The sequence below is a fragment of the Jaculus jaculus genome, chromosome 3 (genome assembly GCF_020740685.1).
Source record: "Jaculus jaculus isolate mJacJac1 chromosome 3, mJacJac1.mat.Y.cur, whole genome shotgun sequence".
Classification (NCBI taxonomy): Eukaryota; Metazoa; Chordata; class Mammalia; order Rodentia; family Dipodidae; genus Jaculus; species Jaculus jaculus.
In genome coordinates, this window is record NC_059104.1 from 154,421,715 (window position 1) to 154,436,625 (window position 14,911).

The following is a 14,911-nucleotide window of genomic DNA, read 5'->3' on the forward strand; positions in this document are numbered from 1 at the left end:
ATACCATGAGCAACAACAACAAAAAATTTTTTTTGCGGGCTGGAGAGATGGCTTAGTGGTTAAGCACTTGCCTGTGAAGCCTAAGGACCCCGGTTTGAGGCTCGGTTCCCCAGGTCCCACGTTAGCCAGATGCACAAGGGGGCGCAGGCGTCTGGAGTTCGTTTGCAGAGGCTGGAAGCCCTGGAGTGCCCATTGTCTCTCTCTCCCTCTATCTGTCATTCCCTCTGTGTCTGTCTCTCTCAAATAAATAAATAAATAAATAAATAAATAAATAAATAAATAATAAAAAAAATTAAAAAAAATTTTTTTGCACACGGGAGACAAATTCAATCCACCAGTTATTAGCTAACAAATATCATGCGTCTATGCATTAAGTATAATGAGTATGTTAATGTCACTGGAGATAATATTATAAAATGAGACCATCCTGTACTCCATACAGAATGAGCACTCCCAGTCACCCTAGCTGTCCAAAAACATTGCCTATGCATCAGTTGTGTTCCTTCCCTTTACCCCCTCTTAATTGTCCTATTGAATGATATATCTTCCTGCCCCCCCAACAAATAGTTGCCCATGGGATGGGTCTTCATCTGCAATAAGATAGTCTTTCAAGACCTTTCTGCCAACTTATGTGGAATCTGTCCCATCATATGGATCCTTCCTTTACTATTATCCCTAACCCTTCTTTACCAGACTATGTGAAGTGTGCCTTTTGACTGTGATGACAATTTAATCCTACTAGGTCTCAAACAGATAGCCATCACAATAGCCTTTATCCTGTCTATCCCAGGCCTTGTAGTAGGAATACAGAAGGAAGTCTCTAAGTTGGCCTGTATCTTTAGCAAAACTGCCAGTCTCACTACATAGGTTCTGGCAGAAATTAATCAAGAAATTAAAGAACCCTGAGACCCAATATCACAAAATAAAGCTACCACTGATTTTTTTTTCTTATTATCAAAACATCCTATTAGCTGTCAACAATTCCCTGGAATGTGTTGCTTCAACATTACAGACAATTCCAATACTATTCAACAACAAATAGACAAAATAAAACAAGGAGGTTAACAAAACCTATGAGAGCAACTTCTGGTCAGGTTTAGGACAGGTTTCCATGGTTACATTCTTTACTGGGTCCTATCATTTTGATTTTACTAACACCCTCTTTTGGTTCTTGCATATTCAGATTCCTCACTGAACTCTCCATGAAAGAACACAAAGTTTTACCTCACAGTGAGTCACTGAATTCTTCATGGCTACTGGATATCAGCTGTTGGCATTCAACTTCCACCAGACTGTGTGAGATACCTCCCCTAAAAGATCGACACACCCTCCAGTGGGAAGCAGCTTGATTTATTTTTATTTTACTTTTAGTTTAATTAATTAATTTATTTGACAGAGAAAGAGAGAGAATAGGTGTGTCAGGGCATCTAGCCACTGCAAATGAACTCCAGACTCATGCACCCCATTGTGTTCCTTCCCTCCACTTGCAGCCTAGTTCTATGATATCCCACTCCCTCCCAAAATTCCCCCAATCTTTTTTATCCTTCCAGTGTCAGAACTGAAGGGTTAATGACTTTCCTTGAAACTAGGAGGTATTCAGAACATCTGAGATGTTCAAAACCAGACAAACTTGACAACTCCACTATGCACTTCCCTTAACTCAGAAGACCTTGAGGGAACAGAAACCATCTGGGTCATCCTACCATAGGCAGGCTTGATGAAGTAGATTATTCAGACTCCATGCAAGGCTACAGAAAACTATAGTTCTTTATCATCTTCCCCTAGAAAAAAACTGCACCTGGTCCTTTAGGTTTTCTTCAAGGTCCTCCTTATAAGCATGAGCCCTAGCATAGCTCCGAGCTTTAGCCTCCATCCTGAGGGAAGGTTGTAGCCCCTTGCTGTGCTTCAAGAAACAAAATCAAATCCGGTGTATTTTTTTTTTTCTAAATTTTTGTTAACTTTTATTTATTTATTTGAGAGTGACAGAGAGAGAGAGATGGGGGAATGGGCATGCCAGGGCTTCCAGCCACTGCAAACGAACTCCAGACGCATGCGCCCCCTTGTGCATCTGGCTAACGTGGGTCCTGGGGAATTGAGCCTCGAACTGAGGTCCTTGGCTTCACAGGCAAGCACTTAACAGCTAAGCCATCTCTTCAGTCCAAATCCGGTGTATTTTTGTGCTTATCTTTCACACGTTCCTTATACAACTAAACAGGAAATTGATTATATGAATAAATAGACAATATCAAAAAAATAAGTAAAACATATGTCAAAGCATTTAGCAGGCCTTCTGTCATACCACCATATTGTGACATAAAAGCATAGTTCCAACTGCCCCTTCTTGAGTGTGGACCTGGACATTATGATAACCCTCTACCTCCCAGCATATATCTCTGGAAGGAGCCTCCAAGTCAGGTCATAACTGCTTCATATCCATCCACATTTCTGCTCCACCAAGTGTTGGGACACAAACTTCCATTTTCTAGAGTCCCTCAGGCCTTTAAGGCTCCTTATTTGAGTTTGGAACCAACCTTCATGGGCATGGAATAAAGTTTTGAGCTCACAGTCCACCTTCCAGTGAGAAGGCCAAACTTCTTGGAAAGACAGCAGAGTGGACAGAGCAGCACATGCACACACAGAACCTGGAAGCATTGTTTTCAGGACACTTGTTTGTGATGTCGCAGCTGGCCAGACTGCATTTCCAAGTCCTTCAGAAGGACCTTTACCTATCTCCTGGGATTTTCAGCCTGGTTTCACCAAGATGAGGATGTGACTGGTTGCATTTGGTCTTAATTGATCAGAGAATTATGATTCTGTTATTTCCTGGATTGACAAAATGAATGGAGATATATGTGCATAGAAACTTTCCTCTTTCCTCTTCCTGACAAGATTCTTCCATGAATTCTGGCACCATGGTTTAAAATATGTACCAGGCCAGCATGATAGAAACATCATAGCCCAATAATAAGTAAATATATGCTTTTATTATTATTTTTTTGAGGCAGAATATCACTCTAGTCACTCAGGCTGACCAAGAATTCCCTATGTAGTCTCAGGGTGGCCTTGAACTCACGGAAATCTTCCTACCACTGCTGCCCGAGTGCTGGGATTAAAGGCATGCACCACCATACTCTGCCTAAGTATGTAATTTTAAAAAGTGGGGATAGGAAAGAAGAAGGGAAGATGTGAAATAAGAAGGAAGGACAGGAGAAGAAGTAACACAACTGGCTGTAGAAGACAAGGAAGGACTGGACTTCTTGAAGGCAGATCCTAAGTCCACATAACAGATCAAGCAAAGCCCTTCCAAACTTCCTGCCTGGGCCTTGCACCCCAAAGCTTCTGTAGCAGGGTTGGTGGTCTTAGTGTGCCTGAAGGACACCCTAGTCAGCATCTTGTTCCCTCCTTCAGGAAAGCAGCATCATAAAAATGGCAAAGGAGCTCTCTTTCTCCACCTTCCTGTGTCTGTCACACCACCCTCATGTGATAGCGGAAGGAGGAGAATGCTCAGAGGCACCTTAGGTGCATGGTGCTTGGAGTAGATCCTCAGAGATTAGAAACAGATGGCTTTGGGAAAGAGCACTGAGAAAATCTCAACTGCTCATGGGAGCCATCCTCAGTGCAACTTGGGACTGTTGACAACCTTTCTCAAGATTGGCATTGCAACTGCCTTTCCATGGCATGCTTACATTAGTAATCTAGGCTAGTGACAGACTCTGTAAGGTTTCTATTATGTACAGGGACTGTCCAAAATCATTATCCTTTTCTTGTTCAAAGAAAGAAGCAGAGAGAATAGGCATGCCAGGGCCGCTAGCCACTGCAAATGAACTCCAGATGCATGCACCACTTTGTGCATCTGGCTTACTTGTGTATTGGAGAATCGGTCCTGGGTCCTTAGACTTCACAAGCAAGCACCTTAAACACAAGTCATCTCTCCAGCCCAACATTTCCTTAAAAATACTAAGCAATGAAGAGAGATCAACATCAGATGGGTAACAGGAACAGGAGATTGTGCCAAACACTAGCAAGGCGATACTCATTATAATACCCATGAGCTCACCACCAACAACACACTGCCTTCAATAGGTGCTAATTCCCAATTCTTCATCAGCTGGGAATCTAGTGTTCAGAACACCTAATTTTATGGGGGACACCTGAATCAAACCACCACAGTTCACTAATAGTGGAGTGATTTTTCTGTTTTGAATTTGTCTACTGAAGTTATTTTTTAACTGGGAGGTTTTTTTTTTTGTGGATTCTGGTAGATCTGTTAAGTATAGAATAATGTCATTTGCAAACAAAGATAGTTCGGATTCTATAAACTGTGTTTCATTTAGAAGGGCATCCCAGCAATGTGAAGCCGACTATGACAGAATTGGTACCAGGAGTAGAGTGTTTTGATGAATCTGACCATGTAGATTTGGTGCTTTGGAACTTTTGTTTTTGAGGAATGGGCATGGACTTTTTACTTCCAACTGAAGGTGCCTTCCAGAATGGTAAGCGAAGTTTTATGGACTATTCTGGCGAAAGTTTGAAAATGCAAAGCACAGAAAGAATTATATTTGGAGGCTTTGCCTATGAACTTTTTTCTTCTTTTTCTTTTAGAAAGATAAAGAGAGAGAGGGAATTGGCACACTAGGTCCTCAGCCATTGAAATTGAACTCCAGGTGCTTGCACCACCTAGTGGGCATGTGTGATCTTGTGCTGGCTTCACTTTTGTGCATCTGGCTGACATGGGATCTATAGAGTTGAACATGGGTCCTTGCCTTTGCAGGCAAGTTCCTAACCCACTAAGCCATCTCTCCATCCCCATTTATTTTTTATTTTTTGAGGTAGGGTCTCACTCTAGCTCAGGCTGACCTGGAATTCACTGTGTAGTCTCAAGATGGCCTCAAACTCATGGCGATCCTCCTATCTCTGCCTCCAAGTGCTGGCATTAAAGGTGTGCACCACCACACCTGGCTCTCATTTTTTTCTTTTTTAATAAGCTTTTCAAGGGGAAGGAACTTTGTTGGAACTGGGCTCCTACTAAAAGGGCTGGCTGCATTCTACTGCTCATACTCAGGGTTTTATCAAGGTTAAATTTGTAATGGACTGATGTGGTTGGCTAAGAATATACAACTGAGGTATTTAAGATTTAAAGTTGGGAAAAACGGGCTGGAGAGATGGCTTAGCGGTTAAGCGCTTGCCTGTGAAGCCTAAGGACCCCGGTTCGGGGCTCGGTTCCCCAGGTCCCACGTTAGCCAGATGCACAAGGGGGCGCACGCGTCTGGAGTTCGTTTGCAGAGGCTGGAAGCCCTGGCGTGCCCATTCTCTCTCTCTCCCTCTATCTGTCTTTCTCTCTGTGTCTGTTGCTCTCAAATAAATAAATAAATAAAATTTTAAAGTTGGGAAAAGTCAAGCAAGTTTAACATTACTGGTACTGAGACTGGTTGATGAAGCTGCTATTGTTAGAGAGACTACCATGATTAAAGATGGCCAAACTGCTTTACATTGAAAAAATGAGAAGGCTGTCACTAGTGTCTGTGTTTGCACTCTGGACTTAATGAAAAGGAGAAAGCAAGCTGAGCACAATCAGTCCCCACTCTGCTTCCTCACAGTGGACTAAATGTGGCCAGCTGCATCAAGTGGCTGCTGCCATGTATTCCCTGCCATCACAGACTCTACCCTTAACCTCCAGGCTGAAGTAAAAACCTTCTTTAAGTTGCTTCTTGTCAGGTATTGAGTCAGGGCAATAAGAAAGTAAGTAATTGAACTTTCCTAAAGTGAAAAAGCATAATTTATAAAACAGATATTGCATATTTTAAAGAAATCATTGCTATAATCACAGAAACTTGTATAGTAATAATTATTCTTTACATTTGTGTGTCCATGACATTTCTACAAAATCTTCTAGTTTTTCTTACTCTCAGTCATTGCAACAGGAAAGTTATTCAGGCAATTCCTAATTACATTGATTAGCAATTTCACACTATTATCACACTGGTGGTAATTTGGACATTCTCTCTAGAGTTTTATTATCATTCTTTTCTAAGGGGAAAGTGAGAACAATATAAACCACCAACAAAAACCTAACATGTGTCTGAAGTATAAGTGTTGCCTTTGCTTTCTTTGACTGGTGTAATTTTTTGGCAGCATCAACTGTTTTTTCTTGCTAAATTTGCTATTGGTAATATTAACTGTCTTTAAACTAAGTTTTAATGTATTTTCTTACTTTTATTAATAGAGTAAACAAAATATTGATTTAAATAAGCTAGTAAAGTTTAAGCTTTTGTATGTTATTAGCTAGCTATTGGTATTTTTCTCCATGAGGCAGGGACTTAAATGCTTTCGGGAGAGAAAAGCTTCTTATAATGTTATCTTGGCAATCAACATTTGCAGGACAGTAAGTCATATATAGTGAAAGTGTCTGCACATCTCTTTCTCTCAAATATGTAGTAAAATATAGTTTCAAAAAGTTTGAATTCTGTGGGCAATTTCCAATAGAATATTAGTGCTAACTATATAACATTTATGCTACTTCTCATAGATGTATTTATAATTACACATTTACATCAAGTAGCTACAAAAAGAATAGAGGAAAATTGCATTTTGTAAAAGGTTTTCAGAATCTCTAGGAACTACTATTCTCTATATTAGAAAGTTTACAGACTCTTTTCCTTGGCAATATATTACTGACAAAATGTCATTCTTTTTTTCTAATTACATCATAAATTCTTAAAGTTTAGCTATGTTTGAATAAAAAAGAAGAGACTGGTAATATATAAACATAGGTAACTTCTCCACATGAAGAAATTATGCACTCTACATATGAAGACCATGAGTTTTAGTGAATACATTTAAGTCCAAATTTTAAGAAAAATATCAACTCTTCATTGGTACATATAGACTATATAAGCTGCAGGCAAATAGGGTAGGTTTATTAATCTACAATTTATCAATATATTTCATATAGTTCTTGTTTTAAAGAGTCAAAACCATTATAGTAAAAATAAAATGAGCATTTATTATACAGATTAATATTTAATTGTCTTAGTCATTTGATTGCATCTATGATTCTATTTCAAATGTTAATATATACAGATGTAGACAAACATAATAGCTTAAAGGATTGTGAGCACCTGAGAACTTAAGAACTGATGTGATCCATTTTTCTCCAAAGTATGTTGCAAACTTAGTGTTGCCTGAAGAAAGAAAAGTAATTAATCCAAGTGCTTTCCTTCCTTTTGAAACAGGTTCTTGCTTTGTATCCCATGCCAATTCTTCTTTCTTGGCCTCATAGATGGTAGGATTATAAGCATATGCCACTCCACTAAGATCTCAAGTAATCTCAGCAATACTTACTTATTCTTATACAGACAAAATAAAGCATCTAAAATAATTTTTACAACATTTGTTTATAAAATGGATATGCATCTTTGTATTACTTATACTATACATTTTAACTGACCAAATACAGTGTTCATTGTTTTTGCCAGGCAAAACTAACTGCAGGGGGGGGGGGTCATAGAATGCCATTTTCTAGCCTGCTTTTGTCTATGAATGTTCTAACATGTGTTGTTAGTGTAAAAATATAGTTTTCAAAATGAGAAGAAATTTATAAGGTATAAAAGTGTAGGGTTACCACTGTGATTATGCAAGCCATTAAGTTCATATCCTAAATTATAGGAACATTTTCAAATTTAGTCCTTCTGAGTAGAAACACTTTGAGGAGGAAACATCACTCATACATTTGTCACTCTATTATTGACCTATGATTTCTTATCTGTCTGCTAATTCATAGTATTTACTAAAATTCTTATATCAAGGAATATGTATTCCTTGATATACAATCTATGATGTATACAATCTATTGTACCCTATACCAAAAAATGCATAACAAATATTTGTTACACATAAAGTTATGCATATTAAGATAAAACAAGACATAGGGAGCACCTACCTATGAAGGTATGAGAAATCTACCATCAACTCTCACTGAATTGTAAAATGTCAGTGGCCAAATGGCAGCAATGGTCAGCTCTGGAGTGTGATGCTGATGAGACACCATGCAGCAAGGCTGTGGCATCCGAGACTTTCTTTAGCAAGGCCAATATATCTTCCAGCGACCTCCTGGAGTGCCTGTTGTCTAACAGTTTGTGCTATTGCTGTCTTTTCCTTGAAATAAGTTTATTACTGCTTATTTTTGCTTTCATTTTCCCCTTCTCAATAGTAATTCAGGAATCTAATTCAGAGGTGTTTATACAGTCACCAATGATTAAACAGGAAAATAATGTTTCTACAGAAATTTCTGAGGCTATAATGTTTAAACAGGTAAACAGATTATTATGGATCCTGAAATTATAACTAATTTGAATGTACAAAGTTTCTTAATAGCACAAATGTGTATTTCATCTAATGAAACACGTTTCTCACAATGCTATGTCTCATGCCTTACCAATTGTTCCCAAGAAACATTGCTTATGATTACAGGAATTAATGGGCACATTTCCTGAACTTACAGATGACTTACTAGTAAAGGAGCCTGAAATGCTAGGGAGCAAAAGCAAATATCTTTAAAATAATTAGGTTGGGCCCACACAACGAAATAAAACAGAATATGTAACTTTCAGAATTAACAATAGAGTTTGGTGGGCTCCTAAAGGAAAGACATCAATGCAAAACGCTGGTTGGATAGATCAACCTTTACCATACACAGGGGCATAACACCTTATAACCACAAGAGCTACCTGCCAGGGCTCTTGGCTAATTTCCATGAACCTGGGTAAGATATTAACCAGCTTATGATCTTTGATTTGCTTGTTTAAGATGTTATCAGAATGCTTATGGGGCAAGAGATTCATGAGTTAAGCAGAAGCAGGGGAAACCAAGGAGCATATTGTGCAAGATTTCTTAGAGAACAGAAGGTACATGAATAAGTTGTTATGTCCAATATATTGTGAAAGTATAAATGAAGAAGCAGAGTTTTGCTCTGAGTCCAGTATGCTTCACCTGAGCTACTGGTCCACATCATTTCCTCACAACACCAACTCCATATATCTCCTTCGAATTCTACAACCATGCTGAGGCTGGACTTCAGCAGTAAAATCCTTAACAATATTAAAGGGTCATCAGGATTATCAAGGAATATTTTCATGGTTTCTTGAATTACCCAAATGATTTCCTTCAGAAAATAACTGAAGATGAATATTTTATAAAGTAGTATGTGTGCAGACAGGATTTAAACAGAAGTTTGGATAACTGAAGTCTTTAATTAAGTAAGCATTAAAGAAATTCATCCACACTGACAGTGTTTCCAGAATTTCTTAACACCAGGTTCCTTAGTCTGTTCCATCACCTGTTTGTTGGTGTCATTTCTCCCCAGAAAGACACCTGTGGAGAGAGGAGATGGACGCCTACAATCTTACCACAGTGACTCAGTTCATCCTCATAGGACTCTCTGACCTCCCTGAGGTGCGCTACCCTCTCTTTGTGGCCTTCGCCATCATCTACCAGATCACTGTGCTGGGAAATGGGGCCATCCTCTTGGCCATTGGGGCAGAGAAAAAGCTTCAAACTCCCATGTATTACTTTTTGGCAAATCTGTCCCTCCTGGACATCTTCTGTCCATCAGCTACTGTCCCCAAGATGCTCCAGAATCTCTTGACTGAGGAGAACAGCATTTCTTTGGTTGGGTGTGCCTTGCAGCTTTACTTCCTCGTGGCCCTAGCTGGAACTGAAGTTTTCCTGCTGGCTGTAATGGCCTATGACAGGTATGTGGCTATCTGCTTCCCTCTGCGTTACTCCCTCATCATGACCAAGGTTCGCTGTGGGCAGCTGATATCTGGGACCTGGGCAGCTGGGTTCCTCAATTCACTCCTCCACACAGTGTCCACCTTCAGTCTGTCTTTCTGCAAGTCCAACCGAGTTAACCAGTACTACTGTGACATCCCACCAGTGGTGGCCCTGTCATGCTCTTCCACCTACATGGCAGAAATGCTGGTTTTAGTGGTAGGAGGGATCTTGGGAGTCAGTGCCTTCCTGACCACCTTGATCTCGTATGTGTACATCATCTCCACCATCCTGAAGATCCAGTCAGTGGAAGGGAAGCGCAAAGCCTTCTCCACGTGTGCTTCCCATCTTCTTGTGGTCTGCTTGTTTTATGGCACAACCATATTTACGTACATCCGCCCTTCTTCCAGCAAACATTCTCCTGCTAGAGATAGACTGATCTCTATGCTCTATGGGGTTATTACCCCCATGTTAAATCCCATGATCTACAGTCTGAGGAACACAGAGGTCAAAAGAGTACTTAAAAGAGTTTTGTGTGGTAGGGTATGTTTTCAGAAAGTATAATGTTGAAACATAATTGCTTAATAAATTTATTATAATGAATGCATTGAAACCTAATTTCTATCGAAATGTAGAATATAAGCATATGCATATATTGATCAGAAACAAATCCTTTGGTTATAAGTATGTCTGTCTCTATATCTACTGAAAATTAAAATTTATAAGCCAATAAAATCTTTGACATTGAACAGTTTAACCTATCTTGAGTAACTTTGTATCTTCCTTCCCTATATAAATATCTGTATCTACTTATACCAACATGTATTTATATAATCTATATCCATTTTTTAACTTGTATTTCTAATCTACATTTAACTTTCTATCTACAGTTCATTTTTGTTTCCAAGATAGGGTCTAACATTTGCCCAGGATGAACTCTGTATGTCTGGGCTAGCCTTGAACTCAGTAATCCCCTACCTCTCGCAGATATTCATTTTATGTTTAATAATTTACCTTTTTCTTGAGAAATTATTGTATTTAAGTACTACATAGTGTTGCAATGGTTTATAAACACATATGTAATAATTCAATGTTTATTGATATGTTTTCCCATCTAAGAATGAATTAACTTCAATATAAGTCACGAAAGACTAAGTTTCCCCTTATATTGAAGATAATTCATTCTGAATTTGGAAGAATTCAGCAATAAAACCATCAGGTCCTGTAATTTTTTTTGACTGAGGATTTTTTACAAATGATTTAATAATATTTTTTTTGTTTTCTAGTAATTATACTAAGATTGGTAGATTTTGTGTAGAGTATTTTCTAATTTATCCAAATTTTAGCATACAATTTTACTTTTTGTGCTTGTGCATAATGTGGTATATGTACATGTATGTACCCTTTTGGTGCTTCATACCCTTGTCTGGGGTGTACTGAGAAGAACATTGAGTGTCCCACTCCAGAGATCCAGTATTGAGGAAAATCACATACATTTAAATTTATTATAGCCTCCCGAGAAATTAACCCATTTTTATTATGTGGTGTCCTCTTTTATCTTTTGTCATGAAACTCAGTGGATGTTAGTGTGCCTAAAAAGCTGGTATAAGACTTGAGATTCTGTGCCATTCTCACTTTATTCTGTTTCTGTGACATCTACAAATAGAAATTCTTTCTGTCTGGATCTCTGGTTATATTACACACCATAGTAAACCAGCAATCATGTGTAATTGTCTTTAAACTTCCCCTTTCCTGGTATACCAGTGAATTCCTTAACACAATTCAGAATATCTATTATTCTTTATACTTTTGATTTTCTTTTACTGTCTGGAATTACTGTCTGGAATGCTCTTTCTCCTTTCTGCTTTTCCTTTTTGACCAAGCAATCATATAACTATTTGAATTTTTATATTACACAAAGATACTCTTTTATTCTCTTTGTCAGGACTGTTGCTGATCTGTCATTTTCAAGATTACAAATGATGGTCTTATTATGCATATTAATGCTTTCCAAGCTAATCTACTACCATACTGAGATGCCATGTTTTGAGATAAATTATATTTTCCAAAATGCAATCATGTCACAATACATATGTCTCCTACATTTCATAGTATTTCAGGGGATTGGTGGTTCATCTATTACTTAATTTTAGATTGAGTTAAATAATCAAAACATACTCAAGGAAGTAAATAACATTTCTGTAAGAAATTTGATAATTGTTTTATTCCTTCATTTATATCCTGTAGACAATTTTTTTTATTGTATAAGTCTAGTTCTTATTATAGACAAAGCTCAGACTTCAGTGTAATACATTAAATTGAAATAAAATATTAGAAACAACAAATTTATTTGCCCAAACAGTTATTTAATGTATTGCCAGTGATTTGAATGTATTAGCAGTTGTCATGTTGGTTTAGCCCCACTCCAATATAATCTAATTATATTCTAGTAGAAATAGTTACCTAAGTATGCCCAAATCAGAAATTGACCAAGACTCAAAGAATTTGTTGGAAAATATTTTGTTTTATTTTTAATTTATTTAAGAGAGAGAGAGATGGGGGAGATGGGCACACCAGGGCCTCTAGCCACTGCAAATGAATTCTGGGTGCATGCGCCACCTTGTGCATCTGGCTTATGTGGGTCCTGAGGAATTGAACTGAGGTCCTTTGGCTTTGTAGGCCAATGCCCTAACTGTTAAGCTGTCTCTCCAGCTTCCATGAAAAATGTTTCTATATATCTAGTATTTCCCATATTTTAAAATATGATATAATTAAAATGCAATATATGTTTGTATTTTGAGACAAGATATTACTCTGAGCCCACACTGACCTGGACCTCATTAAGACTGTCCTCTCTCAGATCACAATGCTGATACCACAGGTATGAACTGACTCATCTGGCATGGTATTGTATATTTTTATTTTTGACACATTCACACATGTATGTAATGTATTTTTATATTATTCCCCAAATTATCTTCTCTTATTCCTTCCTTCACAGTGAACTATTTTTTCCCAACTTATCCCCATAATTCTTTCATGTCTTTTTTTTTTGATCAAATTAAATTAGAGTTGCTTGCATGAACATGGATGGGAGGTTATTTATTGGAGTATTGGCAAATTACCAGTGCCTACACCACTGAAGAACATGACTTCTGTTTCTCCAGCCATTGTCAGCTATTAGCTACTCTGGGAGTTTGCGGTTTTATGACCCCTTCTCCCATTCATGATGAAATATTGACAGGCTCAGTCTTTAGCAGGAAACTACAGTTATTGTGAATAGATGGGCTCCACATTCATGTCATACCCAGAGGACAATATTCCACGGCTCTCTTCCCCATCCTCCTGTTCTTATGTTCTTTCTACCCTCTCTTACATGAGGTTCACTTATTCTTGGTATTTTTTCTAGCAATTCATCTCTGCATTAACCTCTGCTCATTGCCGAAAGAAACTTTCATGATTGAGGCTGTGAGCAGCCCTAACCTATCTGAACAAACAAATATGGAGCAAACAGTTTGACATTCTGCCACTATAACAGAAATACCAGTAGGTTTTCCCCTGGGTCCTATGTCTATAGTCATAGGATTTTGGCCAGGTTTACAGCATCAGGCATGAATTCTTTCCTGTGGAGTATTCTTCATGACCAATCGGAAGGTGGATGGTTACTTCTGTAACAATCATGTCACTATTGCACCAGGGGACACATCTCTCCTGGCAGGTTGGCAAACATGGGCTCCATAGCTGGTAGGTCCTTAGTTTCCCCGAGTATCCTGCACAGCACCTTCTAGTATGGAGATAGCTAGTTGGCAAAAAGTGTCCAACTCAGTTGTAGCTCAATTTCTCTATATTTTGTTACCAAAGCTTGTGGTATCTTCAGAAACAGGGATTTTTCTACCTTTTGGAAGATCACCAAGAGCAATGGAAAATAGGCTATAATATAATGAAAGACATTTATAGCTTCCATGACTGACAATTCAGTGGGTGGTATCTTATTGCTGGTACTGGAATTTTCAATTCCCCTATGGATTCTTGGAGAAGCTTTAGTTATTCATATGGAGACCTTCTTAAAATATTCCAAAAAATCTGTATTTTAAATTCGTGTGCTGTTTAAATTATATGTCTCCCATACACTTACGTTATTAATTGACTGCTTGGTGCTGGCTGGTGGCAATTTGGGAAGTAGAGCCTTGCTGGAGGAAGTGTGTTGTCAGGAGTATATTCAGGTGTTATATCCAGCTTCCCCCTTGTTCAGCTAATTCTTGTTGCTACTTTCCACCTGCCATGGAAAAAAGTGATGTACAGCCTCTGCTTCTAGGGCCATCTTTTTCCTATCACCATGGAGTGTCCTCTAAAATCTGTAAGCCTTTCCTACCATCAGCTGCTTTTGGTTGAGTGTTTTATTAAAGCTACTAGAAGGTAACTACAATAGAAAATTGGTACCAGAGGAGTGGGGTTATTACTGATAAAAACCCAAATGTATGGCTTTTGTAACCTATTTGTGAGAAGAATGTGGAAGGATTCGAAACTTTGAACTAAGAAATATCTTGTGATGATACAAGCATAGCTTGACAGACCATCTGAAAGAACTTTAGCTTGTGGAGAGGGCTTGGCTTAAGAGGAGAAAAAAGAATGTTGTCAGCAGTGGGCTGGAGGCAGTTTGTTTGAGAGGGTATCTCTGCTCTTTTTTGTGCTCTGAGAACTTAAGAAAAGCTAACTTTAAAAATCATGGACTAGGTGTTCAGCAGACTAGAGAGAAGGATTTGAAAACCAATTTAGGGCCAGAAGCTACATCTCTGTTCAGGTGTAATTGTTTAAGAAATTACTACCATGGATGATTTTGCCAGCTGTGCTGCTTTGGGACAGCAGAAAGAATGCTGGAGGTTTCCTTATCCTTAAGGCTGACTTTATTCCCTCCAGAATTAATAAATTTGGTAGCCCACATGATATCAGGGAAGTATAACAAATGCAGGAAAAAGAGGGTTATTGGATTTGCAATGCAGTTTTTTTTTGGAGACAGCACCTAGGCAATGGGTTGCAGGGTCATTGTCCCTGAATAGAAGGTATGAGAGGCATTGCATGGATGAACTGAGGGTTTCAATAGAGACTCCAGTATTTTTGAGATTCCAGGACTATGGGATGGCTG

General features: G+C 38.3%; 1 protein-coding gene across 1 annotated transcript; it reads left to right on the forward strand.

Moving 5' to 3' along the window:
• Window positions 1-9,384: 9,384 nt before the first annotated feature.
• On the forward strand, window positions 9,385-10,332 carry LOC123459481 (olfactory receptor 5V1-like). Its single transcript, XM_045146113.1, has one exon. The coding sequence runs from the start codon at window positions 9,385-9,387 to the stop codon at window positions 10,330-10,332; it is 948 nt and encodes a 315-aa protein (XP_045002048.1).
• The last annotated feature ends 4,579 nt before the right edge of the window (window positions 10,333-14,911 follow it).